The 19,288-nt window shown below is 40.3% G+C and overlaps 1 protein-coding gene across 14 annotated transcripts in view; it reads left to right on the plus strand.

Annotated features, from left to right (window-relative positions):
- Positions 1 to 1,225: 1,225 nt before the first annotated feature.
- Positions 1,226 to 19,288, plus strand: part of RBM26 (RNA binding motif protein 26) — a 93,063-nt gene continuing 75,000 nt past the window's right edge. For all 14 annotated transcript variants that reach the window (XM_080659466.1, XM_080659453.1, XM_080659455.1 and 11 more), the window contains exon 1: positions 1,226 to 1,752. In XM_080659466.1, the coding sequence (XP_080515592.1) occupies positions 1,682 to 1,752 (71 nt within the window). In that variant the 5' untranslated portion in view covers positions 1,226 to 1,681. The remainder of the gene's footprint in view (positions 1,753 to 19,288) is intronic.

Genomic DNA, 19,288 nt, shown 5'->3' on the forward strand with positions numbered 1-19,288 from the left:
TTCCCCACCCCTTCCAGCCCTAGCAACTACAATTCTTTTTGTCTCTAGGAGTTTGGCTACTCTAGGTGGTACCTCACATTAAGTGGAGTCATACAATATTTGTTCTTTTGTGTTTGGCTTACTTCACTTAGCTAAATTGCTTTACTCAGCACCCTAGTTATTCCGTAGCTGGATTTTAATTTGTATCCTATACTATATGCTGTATTTGAAAACAAATATCTAGCTTTCCTTACTTGATAATTTTTTCCACTTCCTGCTTTAGGACACTTCACTCCAGGAAATTACAAACTTAGCATTCTTAACGACAATTTAGGGTCTGTCATAAATAACTTTTTATTGGTCTACTTACTCTAAGTGTCTGTATTGTGAATTGTTTTGTTTATGGGCACTTGACCTTTTGTAAAATTCCACCTAGCACATTAGCGGTAGTATGCAATAGCAGTAGAACAACTCGGGCAGAAATCAAACTTATTTGACCCCTCAGGAGAAGGGACGTTTATTCGGGATGCTGATATGAAGGCTCTCTCTTTTGAAGCTACGTAATTGGGACGGAATCGCTCTAAATGAAAAGAATTAAAAACACAAACACTTTTCTTATCGTCAGCTAGGGATAAGCCCTAAAGTTTCAGATGGTTGGAAACTATTTGAGAACTGTCAAGGTTTTCTCACCTTTCATTTGAAGCATCCCTAGGTTATTAGTGCTCTGCCAACAAGTCGAGTAATTGTGGACAAGACACTAATCCTCTGGAAGTCTCAGTGGGTTCATTTGACCGGCCTGTGCTTCCCAAACCACAGCACAGCACACAGAGAATGTGACAGTGCAGGGCACAAGTAACCCGGAGACACACAGCGCAGCACGGAGGGAACCCACTGGCGCACACCGGCGGGGAGGACGGAGGGAACCCACTGGCGCACACCGGCGGGGAGGCTCTCAAGGAGCGCTCCAGGCCCCAAGTTAGTTCCAGCTGACGCGCCACGGCCGTTTCAGAAGACGAGCTGGGGCTCCTGCTGTTTCTGAAATCACTGATCTTTTCCTCCTAGTAAAAAAAACAAGATCTTTATTCCCAAGAGGACTAAAGTATAAAAAGGCACAAAAGCCGCAAATACGCAAAAGCTCAAACTACTGCACTCCCTACAGTTTCGCTCTCCGCGAGTCCTACGTGTCTTCCCAGCAGGCTCCGGGTCATCGCGAGACTTTCTTAATTCTCGCGAGAGTTACCGGCAGCCATCTTCTTGGGGGTGCTGCGAGCCGGGAAGACCCCCTGAATCGTTCCCATTGAGCTGCTCTTCGTCTTCGCTTTCTTCATTTTGCCTCTTCTGCGTTTCTGACAAGCAACTGGTCCCGAGGCCGAGAGAAAGCCCGGGTCTAGGCGCGTGTCGCGCTCCCGGTTCCGAAAGATTAGCTGGGGTGGAGGGAAGGGGGAGGGCTCAGGCAAGCCGTTGCTGCCTCAGCCCGGGCCGGGGTCCGGGGAGGGGGAAGCTCCTGGCACCCCGTGGACTCGCGGTCTGCGGCGGTCCCCGCGGAGCTGTTCACCGATCCGGCTCGCGGGAACCTGCCACCGGCGCCTCCCACCGCGACCCACGCGGGCGGCGCGCGGAGGAGGGGGCGGGGGCAGCGGCGGCTGTAGCGGCCGCAACCTGGGCGGGCGGAGGAGAGTGACGGGCCTGGGGGCCGCTGTGGATGGTTTCTAAAATGATCATTGAAAACTTCGAGGCACTGAAGTCCTGGCTCAGCAAGACTCTCGAGCCCATGTGAGTATCCGGGGCTATCTCCTTGCAGGGAGGGAGGTGGGAGATTGGCGGGCACAGATCAATGCAGTTGCCCCAAATGCTTGCGGTGGAGGCCGAAGCGGTGAGCGGAGGTCTCAGGGCTCTTGTGTTTTTCTCCTCAGCTTCTGTCCTCGTTCCCAGGTTCTGCATATCCCGGAGAGCCTTTATCGTATCGCTAAGTTGGTCCTTGAACCGCTGTCTCCTGTTCTTGTCTTCACGTTATAGGTAGATGGATCCCCAACCTACACACATACACACTTTGTGTTTCCTGAAGGTCCCTAAATCGGCTGCTGATGCTTTTTTTTTTTTTAAGTGAATACGAGCATAATTTCCTGCCTATAGACTATCATGCTTATTTAAACGAATTGAATGGTCCTTATTAAAGATTTGGATAGTTCTAGCCTAAGCCACTTACATTTACCTAAATGCTATCCCTGAAAGAAAAGCCACGTCTCCCATGTGCCGGCTGGCTCATCGGCACCTCTTTTAGCTGGTTGAAGATGTAACAGGTGCTGAGATGCTCAGTAAAATTCCCTTTTCCCACCTACACGGTCGTTCGCTTGGAGAGGAGGAAGAAATGCAGTCTACCCATTTGGAATATTTAGCAGTTTTAAGTGGGGTGTTGTAGATGGACTGTGTTTTGGGGGAGGGGTTTCAGAGTGCTGCAATGCTTTGGATTGGAAAAATTAAGGAGTGTTTTAAGGATTTATCTTTGACTACATAAAAAACATATATGACGGGCCAAGTGCTTTATAAAATTGGTTGATATACAATAAACTTAAAATGCATTTGGGGAAAATTCACTTATTCAATAAATTTATTAAGCACCTACTTGGTACTATGGGAAGCGTTGGGGATGGAGCTTTCAAATTCCAAAGTTGACAAGGCATAGTAAGCAAATAAGATAACTTCAGGTAATAATAAGAATAGTGACGGTTGTAACAATAGAGGATCATGTAAAAGACTGAATAGAAGGCTTCTCAGGGGAGGTGACATTTGAGCAACATCTTGGAAGAAGGAACCATCTGTGTGAAAGTCTGAAAAAGAATGTTTCTTGTGGAAGGAACAGCAAGTACAATGGCTCTGTAGCAGAAATGATCATGGTGTGTTCTAGGAAGAGAAAGAAGGTAGTTATGGCTCCAAGGAACCTTGTGGTGGGGGAGAGAATGGAAGGACATGAAGTTGTAGAAATAGGGGCCAAGTCATGTAGCATCTTTGAGGACACGTTCAAGAGCTAGGATTTTATTTAATTATAATGGAATACGTTAGATGATTTAAAGCAAGCAAAGACTGATTTGATTTTGTTTTAACTTAGGCTGCTTTGTAGAGATTAAGGGGGCAAAAATGGAAGCAAGGAGACCATTGGAGGCAGAGATGTAGGTAATTTGCATTAGAGTGATAATGGAGACAGAACTAAATATATTTTATAAGTAGATTAGATAGGACTTGCTGATGGATTTCATGTGGGAGATGTGGGAAAGGAAAGTCAGGATGATGACTAAGAAGTTAGCCTAAGCAACTGGATGGGTGATGGTAGAGAAGGCTGGGAGAAAAAAGGTTGAGGGAAGGAGAGTAAGATGGTTGGTTACATCTAAGAGAGATGTCAAATAGGTAGTTGGGTATATGACTCTCTAGAGCTTAGGCCAGGACTAGAGAAATTTGGAGTCATGTAGATGATATTTAAAGCCATGGAATTGTGGGAGATTTCCTAGAAAAATGGGTAGATAAGCAAGAGAAGAGAGCCCAAGTCTGTGGTAGGAAGAAAATGGGATAAATGTCACTAAAGGAATATATGACAAGAGGCAAGTTGTGAACTTGATGGGATGCTGCAGAATGGGTGAAAAAGATGGCAGCAAATATGTGACCCTTTGATTTGGCAAGGTAGACGTCATTGGTGACCTTAGCAAAAATAGGAGTGGGGTGGTACAGATTGAAACCCTATTTCAGGGATTTGGAAGGAGCATGAGCATCAGTGTTGTATTGTGGTTGAGAGGGAGAACTGTGGAGCTAGAATAGCTGGATTTGAGTTCTGCCTCTGACACTTACCAGCTGTATAAAATTGAGTAAGTTGCTTAACTCAATGCCTCTGTTTCCTCATCTCTGAATTGGAGAAAATAATGAATATGTGTTAAGCAAATCTTTGAATGCTGCCTGGTTTATAATTAACACTGTTTTAGGTGAACAGAAAACTTTAAAAAATGTTAAATGAGTCAAAATAGTATTCTTTTTAAGCCTCCAGTTTTTTTTTTTTTTTTAAATATATTTTATTGGTATTTTACAGAGAGGAAAGGAGAGGGATAGAAAGCTAGAAACATCGATGAGAGAGAAACATCGATCAGCTGCCTCCTGCACACCTCCCACTGGGGATGTGCCCGCAACCAAGGTACATGCCCTTGACCGGAATCAAACCCGGGACCCTTCAGTCCGCAGGCCAACGCTCTATCCACTGAGCCAAACCGGTTTCGGCAAGCCCCCAGTTTTTGAATTACTTAACAACTTTACTGCCATTTCCCTTTTCCCCCCACTAAGCTAAAATTAGTTATAGTTACTTACTGTTTATGCTTATAATTTTTCTTTTTTTTTTAAAATATATTTTTATTGATTTCAGAGAGAAAGGGAGAGGGAGAGATAGAAACATTAATGATGAGAGAATAATTGATAGGCTGCCTCCTGCACGCCCGCTACTGGGGATGTGCCCTTGACGGGAATTGAACCTGGGACCCTTCAGTCCACAGTCCGACGCTCTGTCCACTGAGCCATACCAGCCAAGGCTATAATTTTTCTTTAGTTTTAACAAAGTGTATTCCAGGTATCATGTAGCCTACTCAGATGACTAGCACTGCAGTCGTTACTTTTGGAATAAATAAGGCACTGCAGTAGTAGGAATTGGGATCAGTCCTTCTATAATGTACATTGGTGTGGTAAAATTAAGTCCTTATCCAAGTTTCTGTCCCTTTAATTGTATTTCAGGTGAATTCTTTTAGATGATGAGCTTTAAAGCTCCAATTATTTAAGACCTGTGGTTTCTAACCTTGGTTTTGTGAAACTTTAGAATGGGTTCATGATCTGGAGGGATTTTTTGCTTTACTTTAAAGTTGTATAATTGCTAAATAGCATCTGTTTGAGGGAGGAACATCTGAAGAAGAGCTAAGTGTAAGATGTAACTCAAATTTGTATAGAACTTTTTAGGTACTTGTACTAGTAAGGCATCTCATGGTTTTGGACTTTGGCTCCCATTTTGAATGTATTCATCCAGGAAACTTATTGATTATTTAATCTCCTCTGTGTTAATGTGTTAGATATTGAGGAAAATAGTAGGAAACAAGACGTGAAATGACCATGTTCATATTGTTTACCAGTTAGCAGAGAAGACAAGTGTTGAACAAGTAATTACAAGTGTTGTGAAGTCCAGAATGTTGTCAAAATATATGTCTGGGAGGTCAGGAAAGGGTTTCCTGTCATGATAACATTTGATCTCAGCCTTCAAGAATGAAAGGCAGTTTGCTTAGGTCAAAAGGATGGGAATGGAGATCTATGAGAGCATTCTAGGTTTTAGAGAGCAGTTTGAATGAAGCCCTAAAGTGAAAGAAAATGTGTCTTGGAGGAAATTGGAAAAAGAGCAAGGGGAAGAATACCATTGGATAGCACCAGAAAGAGGAGCCAGATCACATGACTTTGTTGAGTCATGTTAAGGATTTTGGATGTCACTGAAGGATAATAGGAAACCAGTGGCGGGTTTTAAGGCAGGAGAGTTTTCATATTGATATTTAAAACAAAAATAGCCTGGTTGCAGTTTCAGCATGAAATAAAATTCAGTAAATCTCTATTTTTTTGATTATAGTTCTGTAGGTGTATCAGAATTCCAAGTTTTCTTTTTCATTATTGAAAGTGTAGGTGTTAAAATTGACATCTTGAAATACTTAAGATTGATGTTTTGTTCTCTCAAACATTTGCTTAATCATACTTGCTATTAATAAAATAAAATTAGATACTAGTTTTTCCTTTGATAATGTGAAGAAAAGTCTGTTTTTTTATGTTCAAGTTTTCTGTTTTTGTTTTTAAACAAAAAAGGTTTTCTGCTGTTTTATAACATTTTGTGAGTTTACATATCACTAAATGTGGCACTTTTATAAAATCATGAACTTTTTTGCTGAAGAGAAACCTCAAGATCTAATCAAACTCAATTTAATTGAAAGGCAGACATTTAATTATGTACCCAGATTTTGTGAGTTTAGTAGTAAAGAACAGAATGCCTAAATTTGTGCTCCTGCTGCTAATGCTAAGTACTCCTCTGAAGATAGTGTGTTGTGTGGTGAAAAGAAAGGAAGTTTTGCGTCAACATATACCAGTGTTCAAATCTTAGTTTTGCCACTTACTAACTGATTTCCTTATTAGTATAATAGGGAGAATTATACTTGTTTCTTTCTGTAGTTGAAAGGATTGAATGTGGTACATTTTTTTAGAGCCTACTCCTTTCCTCCTTCCTTAAATACTGGTTGATTAAACACAAATAGGTTACATTTCTATTGCTACTGTTACTATTATCACTATCATTGCTACTGCCACTACCACCTAACATTTGTATTCATTGATATGTTTTCTATTACTACCGAGTTCTATGAGGTAAGCATTGTTACCTCCATTTGAGGCCCTGAAGCACAAAGTCAAGATAACTTGCCTAGAGTCAACAGAGTTAGCTATAGCATGTGACTAAATGATTTAAACTAAAGCTTTTAGACCCGAGTCATGTTTTTAATTTACTACTATACTGTACTTTCCTATTAACTGTTTTCTATTTTTTATTATAACATTTTCATAGTGATAGCTGCTATTGTAAGGGAACAAGTTCTGAGACGTCATGGTTATCAGTGCTTTACAGTTTTAAGAAATAAGCCTTTTAGGAATTTTTGTAGTCTTTCCCCCTTCACCCACACTTGTTACGGTACCTTTCTCACCACATTAAAATATATTTTTGTTCCTGTTTTACAGGAAGAACTGAAAGGTGATCATTTTACTCATGAACTTTAACCCTGTTTCCTTCCTTTGATCTTTCCCTTTCTACAGACTCCTTTTGGCATAGAAAATCAATTTTTCATTCTTTAAGGAAGAAAAACTCAGCAACAATAGCAGCAAAAACAAAACAAAAAATAAATCATACTTTTCCTCTAGTCACTTGCATCCTCGATTTCTTTTCTTTTCAGAGGTGAACCATGAGAAATAGTAGTCTTTAATTTTTCACTCATTTGCCTCCAACCATTTATTTCTTGATGCTTTTCAATATAGCTTCTTTCTATTTATATTCAACCAGAATTGCTAACCTCAATGTTACCAATGGTTTATATTGACTAAATGTAAAGATTTTATATAAACTTTATGTTCTTTGACCTGTATTTATAACATTAGAAAATGTTGATGCTGCCGTTTTTTGTTTTTGTTTTGTTTTGTTTTTTTAGCTTTTGAGGTATTGATTCCCTAATACTTTGGTTCTTTTTTTTCTCAAATCAGTTCTAGTCCCTTTAGTTCTTTTCTTGCCTTTTATTTGTATTTTGCAAGTTCTGTTTTCATGACTTTTTTTTTTCTCAACCATTTCTGCTCCTGCTACCTCATTCACATTCATTCCATGGATGGTTTCTATTATAATTTGTGGCAGTTCTTAAAATTTTTTGTGTGTATTGTACATTCTTTGAAAGTTTAATTAAAGAGTTCCTTCTTAGGATGTTGCATATATTTCATATGCATTTACCTTGAATTTCTGAGCTTTTCCAAGAGAGCCTCTACTTTATGCAATTATTTCTCATATTTATGATTGACTTAACCACTGATCACTCTTCAAAGCCTTAAGCTCTTATTTCCAATTTTAGCTGCTTATCTACCTGGTTCTCTTATCTGAACTTCAAACTATATTTCTGAAAATAAACGTTATCTGAATTAAATTATTTTCATTTCATTTTTCCAAATTATTCAGGTGTTGACATAAGGAAGGTCCAAACCTCTAGGTAATTTTTAGTTTTAAAAGAGTTTGAGTCAAGCCAATGACAGTGCCAGGAAGCAAGATCTGAAATGCTCTGAGGATAAGTTTTGCAGTTTCTTTTATACATTAGGAATTAGAGAATGGAAGGAAGATAACATAAAAGTGGGCGAAAGAAAGGTGTGAGGTAGTACAGATTCTATGCTCCCTTGAGGGTGGTTTTACAGGAGCCTGGAAAAGAGGATTAAGGTGTGTTAACCTAGATGCACAAGAATAATGAACAGGGCTTGCTTAAAAACCTTTTACTAATGAAGTTCTATGTTCAGATGTGACTACCCACCATGACCTGCCCAGTTAGGAATTTATGACTAGATAAATCTGTGAATTTACTTTTCATCACTGAACTTGTCCGTTTTATTTTAGAACCCTCCTTTTGTCCACAGTTTCCCCATTTAGTTATCAGTCCAAAGGATGCGTTGATGACCAGCCTTTTGGTCAGATTGTGTAGTTTCACAGTACTAGGAAGGCTCATTCCTAGAGAAGTCTCAGTATCTATGTCGTCTTATTGAAATGGTGAATCCTTGGGGATGGGGCAATACTCTAAGCATGGGATGTGAGTTGAGGCTGAATTTTCTCAAAAGAGAAGGGCAGGTAAATGGAAGGCAGTCAGGTCTTATGGCCTTTGTTGTGAAAAACACCCTGCAGTATTTCTGTCCTGTGTAATAACATGATCTGAATTTTTGCCATCTGTATCATTTTTCTGTATTTTGCATCTAGTATAACATTTACATAAGCCATAAAAAGACTATTAAAATTATCTTCTACATCTTTGGTAATCATGAACAGTTGGAGTATATAGAAAAACCTAAAGGATAACTATAACTATTATTATTATTAATGTTATTAGCAGACAGGTAAAGGCAATCAAACAAAATGGTTTCAGAGTTCAACATCAGTCTGTAGGTATACATGCTTGTTGATAGCTGTCTACCTCTAATGTCAGTGGCTTGCATCTTAGAGGAGTTTTTGATATTCATTGTAGGCAGAGATGAGTGTTAGAGACAGGGGTAGATGTCCATTCATGATTAGGTCCTTGATAAGGTCCCATCCAAAGGTTAGAGAGTCTTTGATGTCGTTTCCAATAAACAAAATCTTCAGGTGGTAGAAAATGACTTTGTGTGTGTGTGTGTGTGTGTGTGTGTGTGTGTGTGTGTTAATCCTAATCTATTGATTTTTAGAAAGAGTGGAAGGGAGAGACAGAGACAGAGAGAGAAACATTGATGTGAGAGAGACACATCAATTGGTTGCCTCCCACATGCGCCCTCGACCAGGGCCAGGGATTGAACCTGCAATCAAGGTATGTGCCCTTTATCAAAATCAAACTTGTGACCCTTTGGTTTGTGGGCTGACACTCTAAGCACTGAGCAAAACTGGCCAGGGCTCGGATAGGTTTTTGATTACAGCACTCCTATGATGCAAATGTTGGTACCCTTGAAATTGGTACCAAGAGGCTCCTTACTCTACCTTCATATTTTTAGATTCTTTTTTCTTGCTGCTGTTCTGATTGGATTTTTTTTACTTCCTTATATTCCAAATTCTTAATTTGGTTCTCCATGTCCTCTATTCTAATGTTAAGCCCCTGTAAATTATTATTTATTTCAGTTAGTATATGTTTCATTTCTGACTGGTCCTTTTTTATGTTGATGTTAGCACTAAGTTCTCATTAAGTTCCTTGAGCATCCTTTGAACCATTGTTTTGAACTCTTTATCTGGTAGTTTTCTTGCATCTTTCATTTATTTCTTTTTCTAGAGATTTTTCCTGTTCTTTCATTTGTGACATGTGTCTTTGTCTCTGCATTTTAGTTGCTTCCCAGCATTTGTTTCTGTGTATTAGGTAGATTTGCTATGTCTCCTGGACTTGGTAGAGTTGCCTTGTGTAGTAGGTGTCCTGTAGGGCCCATTGCTCAGCCTCCCCAGTCACCTGAGCTGGGCATTCCAGGTGTGCCCCTGTAAGAGCTGTGTCCACTGTCCTATTGTAGTTGAGCCTTGATTTATGTTGGTGTCATTGGGAGGGATTAACCCCCAAGTCAGTTGGTTGCTAGGATCAGCTGCAGCTATAACTGAAGAGCAGGAGCCCACCCTATGGAGCAGGGCTTGCTTCAGTGGGGCTTTGGTGCTCAACGAGTCCTCCTCGTAAGTGTGTCACTCATGGAGGTGCTAGTGTTGTGATCCAACGTGATTGAAGTTGACCACCTGGTACACTGGGTCTGAGGCCTCCCGGGAGGTGCAAAGTCAGCCTTTGCCTGTGCCCTGCCTGGGACTACCCAGCATGAGCTACAAGCAATCTGCACATGGCTGCTACTTGTGTTGAGCTTGAAGGTACCCAGGAGAGGCCAACCTGGGAACCAAGGCTGGCTGCTGCTAGTGCCGGGCCTGGGGCCACTTATTGAGAGGTATGGGGTATGCACATACTAGCTGTTGCTTGTTTGAGAGATTGTAGTGTTTTTATCTGCTCTTGGAATCAGGATAATGCTGGCTTCATAAAATGAGCTTGGGAGTGTTCTCTGCTCTTAGGGCTTTTTGGAGAAGTTTAGAATAGGTGTTCTTTGAATGTTTGGTAAAATTCACCTCTGAAGCCATCCAGGTCAGGACTTCTGTTTTTTGGGGGTAGTTTTTTAAAATACTGCTTTAATTATATTAGTTGTAATCTGTCTATTCAGGTTTTCTGATTCTTCCTGATTCAATTCTGGAAGATTGTATGGTTTCTAGGAATTTATTTAATCCAGATTGTCTAATTTGTTGGCATTAGTTGGTTGTAATATTTTTAATCCTCCCCTGAAGATATTTTTCCATTGATTTTTTTTTTTTTTTAGAGAGAGTGGAAGAGAGAGGGAGAGACAGCGAGAAACATCGATGTGAGAGAAACACAGATTGGTTGTCTCCTGCATGTGCCCTGACCAGGGCCCAGGCCGGGAGGAGCCTGCAACCGAAGTACATGCCTTTAACCAGAATCAAACCCAGAACCCTTTGGTCTGCAGGCCAATGCTCTATCCACTGAGCAAAACCAAGTAGGGCTATACTCTGTTTCAATTATTTCTGCTGTGATCTTTATTATTTCCTTTCTTCTATTCACTTTGAGCTTGGTTTTTAGTTCTTTTTCTTGTTTTAAGTATAAAGTTAGATTCTTTGAGTGTTTTGTAGTTGTTTTTTTTTTGAGATAGGCCTGTAATGCTATGAATTTCCCTCTTAGGACTGCTTTTGCTATGTCCCATAGATTATGGGTTGTTGTGTTCTCATTTCTATTAGTTTCAGGGTATCTTTTCTTTCTTCCTTGATCTCATTGTTAACTCTTTCAGTGTTTACTAACATTTATTTACTTCCATGTCTTGTGTGTTTTTCAGTTTTTTTTCTTGTGATTGATTTTTAGTTTCATACCATTATAGTCAGAGAAGATGTATGCTTGATATGATTTCATTCTTGTTTCTGTTGAGAAATCAGCTGTTGGTCTTATGGTAGTTCCCTTGTAGGTAACTGTCTCTTGCTGCTTTTACGATTCTCTATCTTTAACTTGTGCCATTTTAATTATGGTATTGGCCTCTTTGAGTTCTTCTTTGGGGCTTTCTATGGTTTCTGAACTTGTGTAACTTTTTCCTTCACTAGGTTAGGGAAGTTTTCAGTCATTATTTCTTCAAATGGGTGGTTGATCCCTTGTTCTTGCTCTTCCCCTATGTTGAGGATGTTGTTACGCTTTATGTTGTCCCAAAGGTCCCTTAAACTATCCTCACTTATTTAAATAATTTTTAATTTTTGTTGCTCTGATTAGGTGTTTTCTGCTACCATTTCTTCTAAATTGCTGATATGATTTTCTTCTTCATCCAACCTACTGTGTATTCCTTCTAGTCTATTCTTCATTTCAGATGTTGTATTCTTGATTTCTGAATGGTTCTTTTTTATTATTCCCATGTGTAGGTTTTTTTGTTTTTGTTTTTTCATTCTGTTGTTCTAAGTTCCTTGAGCATCCTTATAACCATATTTTTGAATTTTGTATCTCATAAATTGCTTGCTTTCATTTCATTTCTTTTTCTAGAGATTTTTTTCTCTTTTTTCATTAGGCATGTTTCTTTGTCTTCCCATTTTGGCTGCCTCTTAGTGTTTTATTCTATACTAGTGGCCCGGTGCACGAAATTTGTGCACATTAAAAGGGAATTAATTAGAGGAAATATTTTAATATTGCTATTGCCCTTTCTCTATAATAGAAGTGTCAGAGATGAAAGAAAATTAGTGAAATGTATATGAAAATCTCTCTCCTGTCAGAGTCTGGGGTGCGCCATGGGACCTAGGGTCAAGTCCCCGCCCACCACCCGCACGCGCTTCCAAAACGCAGGAGACCCAGACCCGGCTGGCCCCACCCCCATTGGGCCTCACCCCTGACAGCCCCACCCGCGTCAAGCCCCTCCAGGTGGGGGGGTGCAGCCTCAGGTCCCCTGGCCCGGTGCCGGGGCAGTGGGCACGGCCTGAGGTCCCCGTCAAGCCCCGCCAGTGGGGGCCATGGCCTGAGGTCCCCTGTCAAGCCCCGTGGGGCGGGGGGCGTGGCCTGAGGCCCCTCGCCCCAGCCAGGCGCCATGCAGCCTCAGGTCCCTGCTGTTCCGTTGTGATGTTACTGTGTCCCGACTAATTTGCATATTCCTCTATTATAGCGATAGATATTAGATGGATCTGCTGTGACTCCCAGTTTTGGTAGCGTGTCCTTATGTAGTAGGTGTACTACAGGATGCAGTGGCACAGTCTCTGATTACCTGAATTAGGTGCTCTCCCCCTTTCATATATTTTTTTTTTAATATATTTTATTGATTTTTTACAGAGAGGAAGGGAGAGGGATAGAGAGCTAGAAACATCGATGAGAGAGAAACATCGATCAGCTGCCTCCTGCACACTCCCCACTGGGGATATGCCTGCAACCAAGGTACATGCCCTTGACCGGAATCGAACCCGGGACCCTTCAGTCCGCAGGCCGACGCTCTATCCACTGAGCCAAACTGGTTTCGGCCTTTCATATTTTTGATGTCACAAAATACTGTGATTTTGTTACTAAGTTGTAGTAGCTGTAGCTGTTTTGTTTTGTTTTGTTAATCCTCACCTGAGGATATCTTTCCATTTACTTATTTATTTATGTATTTATTTAATAAATCTTTATTGTTCATATTATTACAATTGTTCCTCTTTTTTCCACCATACCTCCCCTCCACCCGGTTCCCACCCCACCCTCTGCCCTTACCCCCCACCCCACTGTCCTCATCAATAGGTGTATGATTTTTGTCCAGTCGCTTCCCACACCCCCACACCCCTTTCTCCCTGAGAATTGTCCCTTTCTATGCCCCTGATTCTATTATATTCACCAGTTTATTCTGTTTATCAGATTTTTTTATTCACTTGATTTTTAGATTCACTTGTTGATATGTATTTGTTGTTCATAATTTTTATCTTTACCTTTTTCTTCTTCTTCTTCTTAAAGAATACTTTTCAGCATTTCATATAATACTGGTTTGGTGGTGATGAACTCCTTTAGTTTTTTCTTATCTGTGAAGCTCTTTATCTGCCCTTCACTTCTGAATGATAGCTTTGCTGGGTAGAGTAGTCTTGGTTGTAGGTTCTTGCTATTCATCACTTTGAATATTTCTTGCCACTCCCTTCTGGCCTGCATAGTTTCTGTTGAGAAATCAGCTGCCATTCGTATGGGTGCTCCCTTGTAGGTAACTAACTGTTTTTCTCTTGCTGCTTTTAATATTCTCTCTTTGTCTTTTGCTCTTGGCATTTTAATTATGATGTGTCTTGGTGTGGTCCTCTTTGGATTCCTTTTGTTTGGGGTTCTGTGCGCTTCCTGGACTTGTAAGTCTTTCTTTCACCAGGTGGGCGAAGTTTTCGGTCATTATTTCTTCCAATAGGTTTTCAGTATCTTGCTCTCTCTCTTCTTCTGGCACCCCATAATTTGGATGTTGGTATGCCTAAAGTTGTCCCAGAGGCTTCTTACACTATCTTCATATTTTTGGATTCTTTTTTCTTTTTGCTTTTCCAGTTGATTGTTTTTTGCTTCTTTGTATTTCAGATCTTTGACTTGATTCTTGCGATCCTCTAGTCTGCTGTTAGATCTCTGTATAATATTTTTTATTTCAGTCAGTGCATGCTTAATTTCTAGTTGGTCCTTTTTCATATCCTCGAGGGTCTCGCTAAATTTATCGGCCTTTTCTAGAAAATTCTTGAAAAACCTTATAACCGTGGTTTCGAACTCTATATTCAGTCGTTTGCTTTCCTCCATTTCTTTCATTTGTGACCTGTTTCTTTGTCTCCACATTTTGGCTGCTTCCCTGTGTTGATAGAGTGGCTTTGTGTGGGCTAGGTGTCCTATAGGGCCCAGTGGCTCAGCCTCCCAGTTACCTGAGGTGGACACTCTTGGTGCACACCTTTGTGGGCTGTGTGCACAGTCTTGTTGTAGTTAAGCCTTGATTGTTGTTGGTATCACTGGGAGGAATTGACCTCCAGGCCAATTCGCTGTGAGGATCAGCTGTGTCTACACTGGGAAAACTTCTGTGTTGGAGACACCCTTATGAGACAAGACTTGCAAAAGCCTCTGTGCTCAGCTTGGATGGGGCGGAGTCTCAGTGTGGAGCAGACAGCATTGGTTTCCCGTCAGCCCTGCCCTAATAGGTCCCTGGGTCTCAGTGTCCCGTGGTAATCGCTGCAAGCACCTCTGAGAGAAAGCCACCCTCGAGTTCCACCCGCTGCCAGACAGTCCAGTTTCTCCCCGAATGAGTCTGGGTCCCCAGAGTCTCGCCCGGAACTGGAGTTCAGCGCATTTGGGAGCTTTTGTCTCCCGCTTGAGAAAGCCAGCCGCGCACTCAGTTGCCAGTCCTCTCCGCGCGCGCGCGTGTCTGTACCTCTGTCTTCTGCAGCTTCTCGGTGTCTCAGTGTGCTTTTCTCTTTCCTTCTAGTTGTAGAATTTCCACTCAGCCATCCTTCCTGTGGTTCTGGATGATGTCCGTTTTGTCTTTTAGTTGTAGTTTTGAAATTGTGGGAGGCAGCAGTTTAGGTGTTTACCTGTGCCACCATCTTGGTTTCTCTTTCCATTTATTTTTAGAGAGTGGGAGAGAGGGAGAGACAGAAACTTCTATGTGAGAGAGACACACGGATTGGTTGTCTTCCGCGTGCAACCCCGACCTGGGCCAGGGATAGAGCCTGTACCGAGGTATGTGCCCTTGACTGGAGTCAAACCTGGAACCCTTCAGTCCACAGGCCAATGTTTTTTTTGTGTTTTTTTAAAAATATATTTTATCAATTTTTTTTTTTTTTTTTTTTTTTTTTTTTTTTTTTTTTACAGAGAGGAAGGGAGAGGGAGAGAGTCAGAAACATCGATGAGAGAGAAACATCAATCAGCTGCCTCCTGCACATCCCCTATTGGAGATGTGCCTGCAACCAAGGTACATGCCCTTGACCGGAATCGAACCTGGGACCCTTGAATCCGCAGGCCGATGCTGTATCCATTGAGCCAAACCGGTCAGGGCCACAGGCCAATGTTTTTTATCCACTGAGCCAAACTGGCTAGGGCAGCTGTAACTGTTTTTACTACTCTTTAACCTTTATGTTATAGTTAATAGATTAATATGTTATTTTAAACAATGACCATATTCTTATTCTGTTAATCAGAGTTATGTGTACTGTTGTCTTTTTATTTCAGCTTGAAGATCTTTTATCATTTTTTTGTAAGGCATTTCTAGTGGTGGTGAACTCCCTCAGCTCTTGTTTGTCTACAAAAGCCTTTATTTCTCCTTCAAATCGAAAGGATAACTTTGTGAGATAGCATATTGGAGGATGGAAGTTTTATCTTTCAATAATTTCATTACAGTCACGTGTGCTTAATGATGGAGATAATGTTCTAGAAATGCATCACTAAGATTTTGTCATCATGTGGACATCATAAGAGTACACTTATACAAACCTATATGGTATAGCCTTCTATACAACTTGACTCATGGTATAGCCTTTACTCTTTGGCTACAGCTTGTTACTGTACTGAATACTATAGGCAATTATGACAATGATATTTGTGTGTCTAAACATATCTAAATAAATACAAAAAAGGTACAATAAAAATACACTATAAAAGGTAAAAAATGGTAAACTTTATAGGGCCCTTATCATGAATAGAGCTTGCAGGACTGGAAGTTGCCGTGTGTGAGTGAGTGAGTGGTGAAGTGAATGTGAAGGCCTAGGACAGTGGTCGGCAAACTGCGGCTTGCGAGCCACATGTGGCTCGCGAGCCATGGTTTGCCACTCTGTTGACTAATGAGTTTGCCGACCACTTGCCTAGGATAATACTATACATTACTGTAGACTTCATAAACATTGTACACTTAGCTACATTAAATTCATAAAAAACATTTTTTTCTTTGATATATCTTACCTTACTGTATCTTTTTCACTATATAAACTTCAATTTTTTTTAACTCATTGGCTTCTATCTAATAATACTTAGCATAAAACACAAATACATTGTATAGAACTCTTTATATCTATGTTATTATTATTACTACATTTTAAGCTTTTTGGTTAAAAACTAAGACACGGATACACACATTAGCCCATCCTACACAGGGTTAAGATCATCAGTACCACTGTCTTCCACCTCTACTTATTAACCCACTGAAAGGTCTTCAGGGGAAATAATGATGGTGCTGTCATCTCTATGATAGCATGCCTTTTTCTGGAATACCTCCTGAAGGACTTGCCTGAATTTTGTTGAGGAGGTGTTACTGTTTTCAGAAATGTTTGTGATGGTTTGCTTGCTTTTTGTTGTTATTTTCGATCATAGATTTGCTTGTAAGCAAATAATGTGCCATGAACATTCTTCTCTATTAATGATAACCTTTCACTGTTGGGGTCCCATAAGGAGCTTGTAGAAGTCTGGAAAAACTTAGCTAAACCCTTCACTGAATTTTCTTGAGGGTTCATCTTTTTATTTTTCTGAAGTTTTTCTATTCTCTTGCCTCTTTTTTATGCATTTCTGTTCAATTTCCAATAATTCCTCATTAGTCAGTTCCTCAGGAACCACTTCTAGGAGCTCCTTAATGCCATCCTCATTCACATCCAAGTTAAAGTTGTTTGCCATCTCAACAACAGCCTTGTTGAATTTTGCAAACTTTTTCTTTTTTAACTAGAGGCCCAATGCACGAAATCCATGCAAGGAGCTTGGCCCTCGCAGCCCCTTGCAGCCCTGGCTGGCCCTTGCAGCTCCTCGCAGCCCCAGCTTTGTCCAGACAGTCGTCTGGCTGTTCGGTCTAATTAGCATATTAGCTCTTTATTACATAGGATAATAGAAAGCTTATTTAGAAAGTTACAGAAGTAGAAGTGAGCTATTGAAGAAATGGGCTCAAGAAACAAGTGACAGAGGCAAAAGAAGGAGCCCTTGGAGTTTAACAGAAGAGAGGGATGAGGAAAGGAGCTGGCATGCTTCCAAAAGGGAGAGCTGAATTTTGCAACCTTTGTCCTTTGATGTTATAGCTACAGTGTCACTAGGCAATAGACATTTTTCAGCTCTGTTACAATCTTATGGGACCACCATTGTATATGTAGTCCATCACTGACCAAACATTATTATGGTGGCTGACTGTGTGTCTTTCTACCCTCTCCTGGCCTGTAGAGTTTATGCTTAGAAATCTGCTAATAGCCTAGTTGTAATGCCTTTGTAGGTTTATTATCTTTTTTCCCCTGACTGCCTTTAAAATTCATTTGTATCATTGGCTTTTGACAGTTTTAATATGATGTGCCTTGCAGAAGTTCTTTTTGTGTTGAGATAATAAGGTGTTCTTTTACTTTCGTGGACTTGTATATCCAATGTTTTCCTCGGGTTTGGAAGTTCTCAGTTATTTTTTCTTTTTTTCTCTTCATTATTATTTCATTAAGTATACTCTGCTCCCTTCTCCTGGGATACCTATTCATCTTATGTTGGCTTTTCTAATGGAGTGATACTTCTCATAGGGTTTCTTTGCTTAAAAAAAAATTGTTAGTTCTTTCTCCTCTTTCACCTGAATCCTTTCTATATTTCTATCCTCCAGCTTACTAATTCTCTTTTCCATATGATATGTCCTGTTTCCAGTGCATTCTAATGTATTTTTAAATCTCATTCATTTATTGAATTCTTCAGATCCAGAATTTCTGTTTGTTTCTCAGAATTTCAATCTTTTGTTAAAGTACTTCTTCTGTGCATTACTTTTATTCCTGAGATCGTTGTATTGCCTTTTGGAGTTTTCTTTTAGCTAGTTGAATTTCTTCAAACAGCTAATTTCTTTCTTTTTATTTTTTTTGTAGCAGCTTTTTTTTTTTTTTTTTTTTTTTATCAGTTAGATTGCTGTATTTCATGTCTCTGGGTTTGCTTGCTGGAAAAATATTTTCTTTATGTGAATACTGTATTACCGTGATTCATGGTGTTTGATGAGAAGCACCTTTTGTTTAGTGAACACTTTTCTTGTTTAGGCAAGACCTGTGTAGTTTGATTGTAACAGTTCAACAAGTTGGTGCTTAGGAGCCTTCTTTTTGTTTTCTAGAGAGTGGTGCTTTAAGAAGTTAATGTTCTTTTCTCACTGGAGCTGACTTGCTTCTAAGTTTGGGAGTGGGTACATTAAAAAAAAAAAAAAAGGTAAAGCATGGTGGCAAACCCCAGGGAAGGAGTGTACTTAGCACTTGGGGCTTCTAATGTGCCCACAACTCAGTAGGGGGATCATCAAGTGGAGGGGTCCCAGAGATCCGTGAATGGTTCTCTTGCTTTTAGGGGCAGATAATGGGGAGACAGTTTCCTTCAGTTCTCTTTGTCTGCCTACTTCCCTTTCCCTTCCCCTGTCATTGCAGTCCTCCTTCAGGGAGACCAGCTGTAATGCTCATGGCCATGCAGACCCTCACTCACAGCCTTTACCCTCCACTTCTCTGCCAGAAAGGTTATTGTGGCTCACAACTGTACTGGCCAACACCTTCCCTCCCATCAGTTATGGGATTCCTGCTTGTTTGCAGTCCAGTCCACCCCACTTCCAGGTGCACAGATGATTGGATTTTCGGATATCCTGATATGTTGTGCAGAGGTTTTTTTACTTTTCTTTTTCAGTTATCTATGTCTTACTAGTTGTAAATCAAAGGGAGAGTAAAAGGGAATAACTCATCCTGCTGTGGTGCTGATGTTTGTAATATAGCTTTAAATGCAACAAGTACTTTTAGCCCAATAACTTAGGCCCTTTTGGGGGCATTTTGTAAGGAATTGTCAACGTGACTGTTGTTATATGTTTATATTATTTTCCTTAATGGTATCTTGAGTATTTATTTACCTTTTTAAAAAGTTTAATTGTTTATAACAGGCAGACTGTGAAAAAGATAGATTCAATTTTGAAGACTATTTAATAAACTTTCAGTGACCAGTCTCTGAAGTTTTTCCTGCACTCTGTCAAATGTGTTACACGTTTTGAAGCTTCTGATGACATTAAATAGCCAACATTGGAAGAATAGTTAAGTTCT

This window comes from Plecotus auritus (genome assembly GCF_963455305.1).
Source record: "Plecotus auritus genome assembly, chromosome: 3".
Lineage (NCBI taxonomy): Eukaryota > Metazoa > Chordata > Mammalia > Chiroptera > Vespertilionidae > Plecotus > Plecotus auritus.